At 41.1% G+C, this 16,031-nt stretch overlaps 1 protein-coding gene across 1 annotated transcript in view; it reads left to right on the top strand.

Annotated features, from left to right (window-relative positions):
* ENPP3 (ectonucleotide pyrophosphatase/phosphodiesterase 3) overlaps positions 1 to 16,031 on the top strand; it is a 71,537-nt gene that overhangs the window by 39,028 nt on the left and 16,478 nt on the right. Inside the window, exons 12-18 of the mRNA XM_024208263.2 lie at positions 5,772 to 5,880; positions 6,059 to 6,187; positions 6,915 to 6,946; positions 9,455 to 9,582; positions 12,025 to 12,091; positions 14,778 to 14,865; positions 15,847 to 16,019. Coding sequence (XP_024064031.1) covers positions 5,772 to 5,880; positions 6,059 to 6,187; positions 6,915 to 6,946; positions 9,455 to 9,582; positions 12,025 to 12,091; positions 14,778 to 14,865; positions 15,847 to 16,019 — 726 coding nt within the window. The remainder of the gene's footprint in view (positions 1 to 5,771; positions 5,881 to 6,058; positions 6,188 to 6,914; positions 6,947 to 9,454; positions 9,583 to 12,024; positions 12,092 to 14,777; positions 14,866 to 15,846; positions 16,020 to 16,031) is intronic.

The raw sequence follows: 16,031 nt of genomic DNA, 5'->3' as shown, positions 1-16,031 counted from the left end.
GCTTGCAACGCCGGACAGCTACCGGTCAGTCGCGAACCACTTTGGCGTGGGCAAATCTACCGTGGGGGTTGTTGTCCTGCAAGTAGCCAAGGCAATCGTCAAGGTACTGCTGTCAAAGGTAGTGACCCTGGGAGACGCGCAGGCCATCATAGATGGCTTCGCTGCGATGGGATTCCCAAACTGCGGTGGGGCTATAGATGGGACTCACATCCCTATCCTGGGACCGGGCCACCAGTACATCAATAGAAAGGGCTACTTTTCAATGGTGCTGCAAGCACTGGTGGACCATCGGGGATGGTTTACAAACATCTACGTCGGATGGCCGGGCAAGGTTCATGACGCTCGCGTGTTCAGGAACTCTGGTCTGTTTAGACGGCTGCAGGAAGGCATTTACTTCCCGGACCACAAGATAACTGTTGGGGATGTGGAGATGCCTACAGTGATCCTTGGGGACCCAGCCTACCCGCTAATGCCCTGGCTCATGAAGCCCTATACTGGGGCCCTGGACACTGCACAAGAACTCTTCAACTACCGGCTGAGCAAGTGCAGAATGGTGGTGGAGTGTGCTTTTGGCCGTCTCAAGGGGAGATGGAGAAGCTTACTGACTCGCTGTGATCTCAGCGAAACCAATATCCCCATCGTTATTGCAGCTTGCTGTGTGCTCCACAATCTCTGTGAGAGCAAGGGGGAGACCTTTATGTCGGGGTGGGAGGTTGAGGCAAATAGCCTGGCTGCTGATTACGCCCAGCCAGACAGCCGGGCGATTAGAAGAGCCCAGCGGGACGCGATGTGCATACGGGAGGCTTTGAAAGCCAGTTTCAAGGCTGAGCAGGGTACCCAGTGACTTTTAAGTTTGTGGACACAGAAGCTGAACTTGCCCCCGTTTCTTTACCCAGTTGCCGTCGACTATCCTCTCCAGTTACATACCCCCTTCACCCCATTCCCAAAAAATAAAATCTGTTCTGTTTTGTTAATGGACACCGTTGTCTTTATTACTGTTTTCGCGGGAATGTTTTAAACCTGGGACGCAGACTGTGGCGGGGGGCGGGTTTAGTGTTATGATGCAAATGATGCTTCTAAACTCCAGGAATGACAGGCTCCGCGGTGGTGGACTGGTTGTTTCAAGTTAAAGGAACATTATTAAGGTTACAAAGTCAAGCACTCAAAAATAGGAAATAAATCATGCATAGTAAAGACTTGCACCTGCTTCTTCCACATCTCAGGTGAGTGCTCTATTCACTGGGCATGGGGCTATTCTAAGGTCTCTTTATCTGTCCCTGCCATCACCTCTAAATTCCATCCTGGATCTGAGAGGCCTTCCCAATGAAAATTTAGTCAAAGCCAGTACACTCCTGTAAAACATTTTGGTTTTGATGAATCAACATTTTCCAAAAAAAACATTTTGTTGAAAGATTCTTGACCAGTTCCATCTGTAAGACCCTTGCCTCATTTGTTGTAGAAGTTGGGAGGTGTGCAGTGAATGGGGCAGATTACAGGAAGAGAAAAGAGGGTCTCGTGGTAAAGGCAGTTGAATGCTACCCTGTAGAATCTGATTCCATCCCTGCCTCTGCCATAGAGTTCCTGTGTGATGCTTGGCAAACTTTTCACAAGAGGTCACTACTTGTGTATTATGGGTGCCCTACTTGAGACGCTGGGGTCTAATTTTCAGAAGTGCTGAAAACTGACAGCTGAAGCTGAAGCGAATGGGAGCAGTGCTTTCAATGTATAAAGTGCTCTATGATGCTAAGTAGTCTGAAAAAAATCAAGTCCTAGGTGTCTCAAATTGGGCACTATCACAGGGTGGCACCCTGAAGTGTCCCCCCTCTGCTATCTCCGGATGGCCCTACAAGCATCCTGCCACAGTTTATCCTCTTCAGTATTCCTTAAATAACTCAGTACAGCCAAATGGTGTGAGACACAAGTTCCCTCCTTGGGTCTACTTTATTTGAGTCCAAATAAACTCAGAAATAAAGTTTCTTCTTTCTCTTGGCTCTAGCTTCTGGCTATCACGCAAGCACCTCACTCTCCTCAAGTCTGGAGTCCTCAGCCTTCCTTCTCGGGGCTGGGTTCAGTTGAGTCTCCACCATTATTCCTTGCAGCACTTACCCGTATCCACTTTCTCCAGGCAGCTGCAGCTCCCCAGGCTTCTGTACTGCTGCTGCCCGGAGCTCCTTTTTCTAGAAGCACACCTTCCAGACTCCTTGCTCTGGTGAGCTCTCCTGGGAGCCACTTTCCTCAGGAGCTTCCTATCTCTAGGATCCTCCCACCCCAACTGAGCCCTGAAAAACATTTATCTGGCTCATTAGCTTATTAGCTGCCAACCAACCACCTAGGGATTTAATTACTTTCAAATGGGTCTGGGCTGGCTCATTCTCCCTTACAGGAGCCTGTCAAAGCTAGGCTGGTCCCTGACTTCCCATTTAAGGACCAGCCCCCTTGACAGGCTCCCAAATTAGTGGATACTTTTGTCCTTCCTCTCTTTGTGCCTCAGTTCTTGACCTATAAAAAGTGGATAATAGTGGTCCCTCATCTCACAGTGGTGGTCTAAAGATAAGTTAATGTTTGTGGAGCACTCATATGCTACCATAGTGATGAGTGTCAAAGAAGTCCATGTGGAAATTAATAATTCTGTCTTCAGAGCAGGGTTTGAAGAGTGTGTTGTAAATAAGGCCTACGGTCACACATTAAACAATGAGGATAAACCAGATATTAACCTGCAACTTATTAATTGAGAACCATCCATCATGCACACTGAGTTCTTTGAAAAAAAACACAAGAGGTCTTTGGAAAAGAATAGCATGTGATTATGTAATTAAAGACTGTATCAAAATGCATACACACTTGTAAAACAAATTAAGATTGCACAGGCAACCTTAATTCTGGCCTTTCCTAACCTTTGAGTGCTTGATTTTGCAAACGTAATCATATTTTAATATAAATTGTTGTGTATAACGTATATATATCATGTGTACAGTAATTTTCAGATTCCTATGGTTTTATGTATAAATTCAATCTAACGTAACTGTCAGTATTCTTTTCTTATTATCCATATAAACTTTTAATTCTCTTTTGAATTCTGATAAACTCTTGCCCTTACTGACTTTGTACTGGAAATGAGTTCTACAGGTTAATCATATTTAATTTTCATTTCATTTCACTTTCAGTTTCATTCAATGTTCCTTGGTCCTGAATCATAAGAAAAGCAAAATAGAATAACTTTCTCTATAAGGTTTAAAAATCTCACTTAGGTTTAAAATGTTTGATAGTGGAGACTAGACAAATCATTCTGGCTTAAATTTAAAGCAATATGAGCATTGTAAATTATAATAGTTTGAATGTAATCCAACCATTAACAGATTGGGTTTGCTACTGCCTACAGTTCCAGTTGCAGGAAAAGTTCTATATGGAGGGCTAAGGAGGGATCTGGAATATTTTAGAGATACCATGTAATTCAAACTTGATCTTCACTAGGATTACCCACCTATTTGACATGCAGCATTATTGTTATAATTATTCATATTACTATAGCATCAGGACTAGGGCCCCATTGTACTAATGCAAACACATAAAAAACATAGGCCTTGTCTACACTACTGCTTAAGTCGATGTAACTTATGTTACCCAGGGGTGTGAAAAAACCCCACCCCTTTGAGCGATGTAAGTTATATGGACTTAAAGTGGTGTCTACACCATGCTATGTCGCGTCTGCTTCTTGTTGAGGTGGAGTAATTACATTGATGGAAGAGTCTCCGGTAGACATAATGCATCTTCACCAGACATGCTAAATCAGTGCCACTGCATCAATGGCAGCGGTGCTGATTTAGCGCAGTAGTGAAGACAAGCCAATAGTCTCTTCCCCGAAGAGCATACAATCTAAGGGTATGTCAGCGTAGACGCTAGCTATGCCAACGGGAGGGATTCTTCTGTCAGTTAAATCAATCCACCTCCCGGAGAGGTGGTAGCTAGGTAGACGGAAGAATGCTTCCGTTGATCTAGCACTGTCTATGCTGGAGGTTAGGTTGGTATCGGTACATCTCTCAGGGGTATGGATTTTTCTCACTCCCGAGAAACGTAGCTATGCTGATGTAAGTTCCTAGTGTAGACCAGGCCTAAGTAGTACATAAAGCTACAATGTAATATAAGATTTCTGGTGGTATCATATCAGAAATCTTAAGTAATCTGAAAGTTACTGTATGTTTCTTCATAACTAGAGCTGAGTGAATAATTGATTTTTTTGTGGCTGAACCAAAAAAAAATTTTTTTAAATGTCGTTTTGGGTCAACTTGAAACAAAGATATTTTATTTTTTTCTCAAATGAAAAGTTTTAGTTTGATCCAAAACAAATTTTCCTGGTTCATTTCCTTTTTCACTGTTTTTTGTTTTTTAAATAAATCTAGTGAAATTTCAAAATGAAACATAGTTTGGAAATGAAAAGACAATTTGTTTAATTTAGAACATATCAAAATGAAACAGTTATTTTTCATTTTTTTGGGGCCAAAACTGGTCAGCTGAATTCGACCCAAATTTGCAAATAGTTGTGGTTAACCTGAAACTGCATTTTTCAGTGAATAAGCTATTTGTCAAAAAAAAATGTGCCTAAGTCTATTCATAACTGCCTGTGTGAACAGAATCAAAGCTATTGTTATTCTCTCAGTCTATGCTGTGATGAATACTCCATTCTGTCTTGGTGTTCTTCCAACTATTCAAGAAAAGTAGTCATTCTTTTTTTTTAAAAGAGAGAGAGAGAGAAATAAAGCCTGTGATTTAACTTATTTATCCCCTCTTAGTTACACATGCAATGCTATAAGCAGGAAGCAGAATCAGACCAAACAGGGCTTTGGAGCTGTGCTCCAGCTCTGTTCCAGCTCCAGGCAAAAACCTGCAGCTCCACTGCTCCGGAGCTGCTCCGTGCTCCAGCTCCAGCTCCAGGCTCCGCTCCAAAGCCCTGAAACAAAATATATATACTTATGTCTTTTAAATGATTTAAGTGTATGTCTTCTTTCTGTTAGGAGGGTGGAAGAGGTATGCCTTGTGGCCGAAAAAATCAAGGCGATCTCTTCTTCTGTACCACATGAGCTGGCAAGCATGAGAAGGGCGGTGGGATGCCAAAGGGGAACTGCTCTTTGTTGTGGGTATACTTGCCATCTGAATTTTAGAAGGAGGGCTTTAGTTTCCCAAATTGGAAAGGGAATTTCCCTTTGTAGGGGTAAGAGCTCAATGGAATTACAACTTTATTACTGTACGAACAGTTGGCACAGTATATATATGCATTCTTGTAACGGTGCTTATTGATAATAAAGGGATGCTCTCATATTTAAAATAATACATGAAAGAAAAATAATTTCCTTATTGCTGTTTCTAGTTTGCCGATTTCGTAAAAGAATATTTTTTTAAAAAATCCTACATTTGGGGCCACATTTGACCGACTCTGGCACTTTGATAAATACAAGATTTAGCATCTATTATACAAAAGCTATTTCGAATGTAGTATAGCAAAACTTAGTATGGTGGTTTGGGGTTTCCTTTTATATGGAGAAAGCAGTACAAACCATACTTTGCTTTGTGGAATCGGAGGACGTTTGCACTAATAAATGCAGTGATGTTGACAGAAGTGTTTTTTAGCTCAAAAACAAAGAAAAAATTAAGTGTAGAAAGATGATAGAGAAACTTACTTATTTTCCCCTACTCTGATTATACAGTCTGATAGATTGACTGGGGTATTGAAATCAATAGCAAGGAGAAATTCTAATGAAACTCTACTTATTCTTTAGGTCATTAAAGCCTTGCAGTTAGCAGACGAGGCATTGGGAATGTTAATGGAGGGGCTAAAACAGAGGAACCTGCACAACTGTGTAAATCTCATTGTTTTGGCTGATCATGGTACTGTATCTAGTTTTGTACTTAACTTTTCAGTATCTGTTCTACTATATAGCCTTGTTTATTCTCTTCCTTGTTTCTGGTGTTCATGATCACTATTTTAATAAACTATTATAAATAGTCTTGTCAATATTGCAATTTCTAATATAACAAAATAAATATTTATGTATTCTCATTTTAGGAATGGATAAGACCTACTGCAACCAGTTAGAATACATGACGGATTATTTTAATCAAATAAATTTCTACATGTATGATGGGCCTGCAGCTCGCATTCGGGCTTACAATGTTCCAGAAGACTACTTTACTTGTAAGTGTGAACCCATGCTGTTAGTGCACAACCAGCACAGCAGAAAGGAAGGAAATAAGGAAAATGGATAGCCAATAGTTTTGAACCTTGGGGATGTCTATAATGAAGCCCTGAGGAGGGAATGAATAAGATTTAGCGTTTTTTAAATTATTAATGTAATTATTCTCTCATTTCTTGTGGGCATCTTATTATCCCTAAAAAACATTAGCCTTCCCTAAAGCAGCAGGGTTCAGTAAAAATAAAAACAAACTCAAAACTAAATGTTAACAACAAAAGATTAAATCTCTCTCTCTCTCAAAGTGTGGATGATGAATTATGGCAGCAGATTTGCCTTTCTCTGAAGCATTAGGTATGGCCACTGCCAAAGCCAGGAAACAAGACTTAAAGGACCAGTGATCCAGATCTTGTCCAGTACTGCAAATCTGATATTCCCAAGTGGGGGTGGGGTAGAGGTGGAGAGTCTGTCTCCAGTGATTTGTCAGCTTTGTCTTTGGTTAGATACTGCCATGGCAGCTTTCTGCAGTCCACCTTTTTGGGTTCCTAGCTAGTGATTCTGGCAGCTAATAAATACATGGCTGGGTAATCTGCACAGGCTGACAAAACACTTGGTGCTCACTTTTACAAATAGTATACAAGTGGATGCAAAAATAGTGAAAATTCTTGCACAGTGCTTTGAATTTTCAATAGCTTGAATGCAACTTATTCTATTGTCTGTTTTCTTAAACAGTTGATTCTGAAGGAATTGTTAAAAACCTTACCGTGAGTAAACTTTTGTACATTTATTTCCTCTTAATGGTATTTTGATTAAAAGGCATATTTTTGTGGCTATATTGCATGTGCACTTCTCAAACTCTAACTTTTGCACCAGTTCCATATTGTTTTTAGTGGGGGTATTGACTCAAGTGTGACTCTTTGAGTACAATTGGAGGCAAATCCTAGATGCTCCAGTTTGTATGTGGGCTTGGCCCAGGAGGTCTCTATGGGGGATCCAGGGAAGAAAATTTCCCACACTCCAGAGTAGGCAGAATTGGTTGACTTGCACTGGAGTGGATCCACAGACCTTACCCCACCACCAGGCAGGTGGAGAAAGAGTTATCTGAGAGCTAGGATCTAGAGTACAGATGCAAGGCAGTGGAGAAGCAGGCCCAGGTTTCCTACAGGAAGGTTAACTCGGCTTCATTACATGTGCAGTAATTTCTTCTCCTTTGTTTTTTTTCTTTCATTGGCTAATTCAATACTTTTTACAGAGTTAAATATCTACTTTAAAATATGAGGGATGGGGAAGGTGGCCAAATTAATGTTATTGTGGGAAGCTTCATTTTTGTATTTCTTTGTCTTTATAATTTAGATTGATTTTATCATTTAAACTTTTAATCATAGAATCATAGAAATGTAGAGCTGGAAGGGACCTCGAGAAGTCATATAGGCCAGTTCACTGCACTGTGGCAGGACTAAGTAAATGTAGAATATCCCTGGCAGGTGTTTGTCCAACTTGTTTTTAAAAGCTTCCGATGATGGGGACTCCACAACCTTCCTTGGAAGCACAGGTGCCGGCTTCCTCTGGGCCCCGGGGGTTCTCAACCCCTCGCTCCACCCCAGGCCCTGCCCCCACCTGTCCCCTTCCCCCAAACTCCCATCCCTGCCCCAACACTTCCCGCCCCTGCTCCACCCCAGGCCCTGCCCCCACCACACCCCTTCTCCTAAGCCCCTGCCCCACCTCTTCCTGTCCCTGCTCCTCCCCCACCCCCCAGCACCTCTTGCACAATGCAGAACAGCTGATCGCTGCGGGCAGGAGGCACTGTCAGGGAGGGAGAGGAGTTGATCGGTGGGGCCACTGGTGGACGGAAGGCACTGGGGGGAAGAATGGAGTTGGCTGCCAGTGGGTGCTAAGCACCCACTAATTTTTTTCTGTGGGTGCTCCAGGGTTGGAGCTTGGAAGCCTATGCCAGAGCTTAACTACCTATATAGTTAGAAAGTTTTTTCTAATATCTAACCTAAATTTCCCTTGCTGCAGATGAAGTCCATTACTTCTTGTCCTACCTTCAGTGGGCATGGAGAACAATGGACGATCATCCTTTTTAGAACAGCCATTAACATATTGGAAGACTGTTATTTGGTCCCTCCTCAGTCTTCTTTTCTCAAAACTACATTTTTTTAACCTTTCCTCATAGATCAGGTTTTCTTAACCTTTTATCATTTTTGTTGCTTTCTTGTAGACTCTCTCCAATATGCACATATTTCCTAAATTGTGGTGCCCAGAATTGGACGCAGTACTCCAGCTGGGGCCTCACCCATGCCTAGTAGAGCAGGATAGTTACCTTATGTGTCTAACATATAGCACTCCTGTTAATGCACCCCAGACTCATGTTAGTCTTTTTTTGCAGCTGATGACTTATATTCCGTTTGTGGTCCACTATAACACCCAGATCCTTTTCAGCAGTGCTATCCTCTAGACAGTTATTCCCCATTTTGTAGTTGTGCATTTGATTTTTTTCCTTCCCAAAAGAAGTACTTTGCACTTGTCTTTATTGAATTTCATCTTGTTGAATTCTGACCAATTATCCAATTCATCAAGGTCATTTTGAATTTTAAACCCATCCTCCAAAGTGTGTATGTGTAACAGGGACAGACCCCGCTCGTCGGCAGGCGGGAGCGAACCTGGGACCTCTGGGACCTCTGGAGCTAAATGTATGAGCCTCTACTGTTGGATATTGACTTTTTCCAAGAAAGAGATTTGCATGCTTATAATTTTTAATGATTTCAAAATGACACCTTATAGGCATGTGAAAGGATATATTCCTCTTCCCTATTTATTGCATGGTAAACTGGTAAAAGATTGCAGAAAAGCATTAACTGTCAGGGACCTTTAATTACTAGCTTATAGAATGTGAACTGATATACTAACTGCATGGTATGGATGCCAGTAACATTAGCCATTGCATATACCAATATCTTTACCATTACAAGTTTTTTGTTCTTATCTATAACTTTACAACAGTCTCCTACTAAGGACTGACACACTTACAATACATCTTGTCAAAGGCCTATGTCACAGATCCAAGTAAGACATTTTACTATCCATTATCAACTGGGACAAAAATGTGGTGGAATAAGTCAGTGAAGAACATATTGTTCTAGCTATCAATCAATATATACAGTATATTTGGTGTGCCAATCTCCACAGTATCTGTGGCCATTGCTGAATGATGTGTTTGTGTTTGTTGTAGTGCAAATCTTAACACTATTGGACCTTTTTATGTTTTTCAGTGCCGAAAACCCAACCAACATTTCAAACCCTACTTGACACCCAACTTGCCAAAGCGATTCCATTATGCTAACAACATTCGCATTGACAAAGTTCATCTTATGGTGGACCGGCAGTGGTTGGCTGTTAGGTAAATTGTGGCTGTAAATTGATTCTTACCCTTATCGTTCAAGATGTCTCATTTCCTTCACAGATGTGTCATTTGCTTTCTATTTAAGACTGCCTCTCTTGCCTTGAAGACAATAGTTGGTCCTTAGAATGCTGGCGTTTCCAGACAGTTAGATGAATGTTTAGGAGGCTATATAGCAGGAAATGATTGTGTGTGTCTGTGTAAGCCAGGTATCCACTGCTTTACCTGGTGTGCATAGAGTTTTCTCTTCAAATCATCATGGTAAATGAGGGGAATTGAAGTCTTGTTCATTGTTCACCTTCACTAAATGTCTCATCACATCACTTAACCATGTAGGGCTGACAGAATTGGCTTCTTATATGCTCAACTAATGAGAATCCATCATGCAAAAAGTGCTGAAGTTTTTTAAAGGCTCATAACTCTGTCAATTCAAAGCCAGTTTTCATTGAAATATTCAAAACACTTTTTAATTAGGACTCTTACCTTGTCAAGTTTTAGCTTTCTATCTCCAGCCATACCAGTGGCAGAGCAGTTCAAAAAAATCTTGCAGGACCCTTTTTGTAATAGCGGAAGTCTATTTCCTGCCACATTTTCCGCATTTTTACTCAAACTTGAAAAAATAAATCACCTTTGGGAAAAGACTAAGCCTGAAACATATACCAAAAAGTGAATGATTTGGAAAGATATTATTAACTGGAAAAGGGATGGTTAGAATGGAAATAGTTATGTCATCTTAGCTGTTGTAGTTGCTTATAATAATGTGTGTACACAAACTGTATATATTGTAGGCCAGTGGTCCCCAACCTTTTTTGTCTGGCGGGTGCTAGACGACGAGCCACGGAGGACCGTGGTGGCGGATGAGCATTCGCCGAAATGCCGCCGACAAGCGGCGGTGATGCCTCTGGATGACACTGCTTGTCGGCAAGCAGCATCATCCAGAGGCGTCGCCGCTGCTTATTGGCGGCATTTTGGCGGATGCTCGTCCACCGGCCAGTACGTGGGCGCACTTAGACACCCCGGCGGGCGCCATGGCACCCGCGGGCACCGTGTTGGGGACCCCTGTTGTAGGCATATTTAACCCACACACTGCCTGGGTGTGGTGTTCTGTCCCATCTAGTGGCACTGAGACCATGTAGAGAGAGAGATTAATGAGTGTGCTCCACAGCCTTAGCTAAGAGTCATATGGCTTTTAGCTCATGCAGTAGAGGCTCATGCATTTAGCTCCAGAGGTCCCAAGTTCGCTCCCGCCTGCCGAAGAGCGGGGTCTGTCCCTGTTACACATACACACACTGTAAATACATGGGAGTAGATTTTAAAAAATGTGTATTGTGTGTACACTCAGAGTGCAGTGGTAATAAATTATAAGCGTAGTGTCGGGGTACCAATTTTCATGTGAAAAAATGAAGGTGAAAAATCTTAGAAAGTCAGAAATTGTTAGCTCCTTTCATCCCATTTGCACTTTCAGTTGGAAATGCACTACAGGTGCAAATTCTACTTGCACTTATTATTGGATCAACTGGCCCAAACCTTTTGGGAATATATTTTGTACAGTATTTTACATATAGATACCTATTCCTAAATGATCTCCAGATGGTTAAACCTTTTCCTGCTTCTTGGATGGTTTTTAAGATACTCTCTTTCTCTTTTCTCTTAAATACCTTCTGTCTGTTTCTGAGCAGAGGACTTGATTTTTCCTGTAATCTTATTTAATACTTTTTTTAAAACTTAAGTTTTATTGAGAGAAAGGTAAAATGCCCGTTTAGCATTTGACTTCATATTTTGTTTTGAATAGTGTCCAATATTTGTCCTAGATATTTAAAGAGAAATATTTATTTTGGGCTGTTTTCATATTTGTCTTCTCCTTTCAAGTACTACTCATTGTAAGTCAAATAGTATGACATTTCTATTGTATTTAATATACAAAATCAAAACTAAGGCTGCAATTTATAGAAAAAATGCAAACATTTTTAGAATGATGTATTTAAATTTAAATTCTCCCTCATAAGGCAAAGTCATCTGTAGTCTTGATTGAAATTGTTCCAAGAGGACTAATATAGTTGGGTTTTCCAGGCAGAAGTCTTGTTTTAAGATGTGAATAGTGAGGAAAGCTATTATAAAACTAGCCCCAAGCAGATGATGCATTTTTTGGAACTTCCCAATTCGGAGGTCAGCCTTTTGCTCTGATTATTTCAGAGGCATAAATGCACTGTACAGTAGCTAGAATCTTGGGGCAAATTCCTGGTTAAAGTAATCTTAGTAACCCAAGAGAAGCAGAGGTCTCTGCAAAAGGCAACATTCTTTTATAAGAACCATCAGTACCAAAATATTATGCAAAATTCTTCTCTCAGGGGGTGACCCAAAGTGAAGATTTTTTTGGGGTAACCAGTATTTTTGTTGTATTTGTACCATTTTTACTTACAATATAAAATGATTTCTTCTTAGGAATAAAGATTATACATTTTGTGGTGGAGGTAATCATGGCTATGACAATGAATTTAAAAGTATGGAGGTAAGGTGTTTTCTTCTCAAATCGCATATCCCACTGTATAGCCAACTACATATTTGCTGTAAATAAGCCACACAGTGTAGTATGACAATTTTTGCAATCTGATTTTTCTTACATGGGCATTCAGACATCTAACCCTGGAAATCTACTCTCTATGGAGACAGTTTGTACCCAGGATCAAACGTTCAGTCTGGCCTCAATTGTACTTGCAAAGTCCTATGATTGTGCCCTTAAAGTTAACTTTGGACGCCGCTTGTGTAGGGAAAACCCCTAGCGGACCGGGCCAGTTTGTTTACCTGCCGTGTCCGCAGGTCCGGCCGATTGCGTCTCCCACCTGCCGCGGTTCACTGCTCCAGGCCAATGGGGGCGGCTGGAAGCGGCGCGGGCCGCCAGGGACTTTCCCTACACAAGCAGCGTCCCAAAGTTGGGAAACACTGGTTTAAGGAATCTATAAAGACTGAATTTTAGATAGGATCAGCTCTCATTTTAATGGTATTGGTAATAGTGATACCTATTGAGTTTTACTGCACTAGGGAATAATGGTTCAATCTTACTGTTAAGTATAGGGAGGGCAGAAAAAAATGAGAAAGACTTTGTATGAGAAAGAAAGTGTGAGAAAGTGAAGGATTATGTACTACAGTAGAACCTCAGAGTTAAGAATTGTCAGCCCTTAAAGTTTTTAATTCTAGTTAGTTTAAATGCAAATAATATTATTATTCATGTAAAAATTTAAATAATTTATGGAACTTATTCACTTATTTGCCTCAGTGATATCCTGCTGCAGTAAGTTCCACAGTTTAATGGCTAGGTATACTGAGTATAAAAAGTATTTCTATTTATCCCTTTTAAATTTGGTTCCTTTAATTTCATTTGATGTCCTCCTGCCTTTGTTTTATGGAAAAAAAATAAACAGAAGTACGTGTTTGGCCTTCTCTATTCTTTATTGGTAATAAGCTTCAGACGTATTCCATGTAACAGATATGTTTCAGGATTCAGTCCTTGTTCATCTGTTCATCTACTCTGTGCTCAGTTTATGAACGAGTGCTTTAATAGTATGTCCAAAACCTATATTTGGATGCTCACATTAACTCTTAGACACATAAATTCTTAAGTGACCATTTGAGCATCCCGAAGGGGTATTTGAATTAAACCTCTGAGAATATTTGAGTCTATGTCTATACCACAGAGACTATGCCAGCAGAGACTCACCCTGCATCAACAGAAGGGTTTTTTTTGTTGGTCTAGGAACACCACCTCCCTGAATGAAGTTAGCTATGTCAACAGAAGCTCTCTTCCATTGGCATAGCTGTGTCTACACTGGGGGTTATGTTGGCATAGCTGTGTTGCTCAGGGGTGTGTTTTTTCACACCCTTGATTGACGTAGCTGTGATGGTATAACTTCTCAGTGTAGACCCAGGCCTCAGGTGGAATCCTAAAGTCAGCTGTGGTTTGGGATTCTAATAAACTAGTGAACAGCAGCCCAGATCATGGACCTTAGCTGCTGTAGCCATGCAGAGAAAAATGTTCATAAAGGTATGTCTACACAGCATTTTAGAGTGAGTCTCCTAGCCCGGATTGATAGACTTGGGTTTGCAGTGCTTGTGCTAGTGCTCTAAAAAATAGCTGTGTAGACAATGCTTTGAAGTTGCGGCTTGGGCTGGAGCTCAGGCTCTGAAGCCTAGGGAGAAGGGTGAGGTTTGGAGTCCAAGCTCCTCCTGAGTTGCAACTTCAAAGCGGAGTCTGTGCAGCTATTTTTAGAGCACTAGCGTGAGTCCGAGTCTGTCTAGCTAGGCTAGGAGGTGCGCTCCAAAATGCTGTGTAGACATACCCTAAGTGACTTAGGAGCCTCAGGCCCATTATCAAAAGTGACTTAAGTGTTTAGGATTGTAAGTCCAATCAACTTTTGGTGAGATTTAATCTCTTAAGTGCCTAAATCAATTTTGAAAATGGGACATAGGAGCCTAAGACACTTAGGCTAGATTCACTTAGGCATTGTAACTTTTAAGCCTTAGAAAAACACAGGAACAACACAGCAATTCCCAAAGCTTGAGTTAGGTGCATAGGCTCCCTATAGAATGCATGCAGAGAGATAGGCACCTTAGTTTGAAATTCATAAAAGCCAGCACATTAGGTGGGGAACCATCTAGGATAGCCAATGGGAGATATTGATGACACAGGTGTGTACTCAGCCCTGACCCTGTCATGGAGATATGTGCCTGAGTATAGACTGCAGGCAGGGGTGCTGGAACAGGGGTGGGGGGCGGGGCCATAGCCCTCCCACTTTTAACCAGCTGTAAGGACAAGTGATGGGGGGAGGGGTCAGGGTCTTGAAGGGGAAGAGGCGGTGAGGGAGCAGGGCCTCGGGAGGAAGGGGTGGTGCGAGGGGTGGGGCCACGGTTCAGGTGCCAGTGGCCTCCCCTCTGTTAGGAAGCTTCCGCTGCCCCTGGCTGCAGGGAGGCACCTACCTGCTTGTGACCCACAGCTGGTAACCTACTTTTGTAGTTAGGTGCCTAAGGCATTTTTTGCAAGACTAAATTCTGCTCTCTTACATCAAAATAATCCCACTGATTTTAACTGTTGTGACAGAGTGCAGAATCTGCCCCAACACTCTTACTTCTCTTAAAATCTAACTCATGTTGTTTTCTAGTTTGAATTCTTTTAGATAACAACTTTTATTATTACAATCCAGGCTATCTTCATAGCACATGGCCCAAGCTTTAAAGAAAAAACTGAAGTGGAACCTTTTGAAAACATAGAAATTTATAATCTAATGTGTGGTGAGTATAGAGAGCCAGTACTGCAGCTGGTAATGCACAAACAGGTTTTCAGATACTAATATGTTATGAGCTAAGACAAAGATTACAGAAACATTAGTGAATGCATCCAGAAGCTAACAACACTGTACCAATTGCCTCACTCCACCCACGGAAGTCACATTAGATTTCAAGTTTATGTATATTGGCTCACACTTATCAAGAAATTAGCTGCAAAGTAAGGAAATTTTCCTGATTGGAGGATTGGAGAAAGAATCATGAAGAGGAAAGGTGCTCCTAACAAATATATGTGCTGCAAATATGCTTGAGCTCATATGGGGGCTCCCTGTGGTCATCTTGCAGATAGTTGCAGCTCTTGGTCAGAATTTTAGATAGGCCACTGTATCCCAAAGTTTATGGTTGTAATTTTCTGTAATTTTTTTAAAGATCACATAAAATGAAGTGCTCCTCATAATATAATGTAATGGTCTCAAATAATGACACCTGTAACATAGTTAAAATAAAAATAATCAGATCTCATGCCTACAACACCGCTTGAAAATGTAAAAACTACCGAGAAATGACCAGCCTGCAACACCTTAATGCTTAACTTTACATAAAATGTAGCAGATATGTTATACTGTGGAAACTATTAGACCCTCCATATTTAACAAATTGCAAACTCAACTGCCTGATTTTAAGCAATTGGTTAATTAGCCAGTTTCTTAATTGTTTGTTGCAGTGCTGCATTATATTTTAAATATTTATTTCAGTTTTGTTTTTGTTGAATCCCGATAAACTCAGTCTTTTATTATTCAGCGTTTCAATTATCCGTATGCACCTTGGTTGCCCAAGTGGTTCAGGTAGTAGAAATTCTACTGTCATATTTAGAAGAAATTCATAAAGGAGTAGCTGTCAGGCAAATGAAACTCTTGGTATTTTCTTCTGTAGGGCATCAGGATGTTTTTGCAAAAATTTCAAATGTTTTGTAACCTCTTTAATCAGATCTGCTGCATATTAAACCTGCACCAAACAATGGAACTCACGGCAGTTTAAATCATCTTTTGAAGACGCCTTTCTATAATCCATTGCATTCAAAAGAAGAATCACCTACATCTTCATGCCCCTTTACCACATCAACTCCTCTGGATGAGTTAGGTTGCACATGTGCCTCACTAGTAAGTAATGGG

Source organism: Terrapene carolina, unplaced genomic scaffold (genome assembly GCF_002925995.2).
Source record: "Terrapene carolina triunguis isolate 2854851 unplaced genomic scaffold, T_m_triunguis-2.0 Scaffold85, whole genome shotgun sequence".
NCBI classification, from domain to species: domain Eukaryota; kingdom Metazoa; phylum Chordata; order Testudines; family Emydidae; genus Terrapene; species Terrapene triunguis.
Note: the sequence above shows the minus strand (reverse complement) of the source record. Positions and strands in the feature narration are given on the sequence as shown.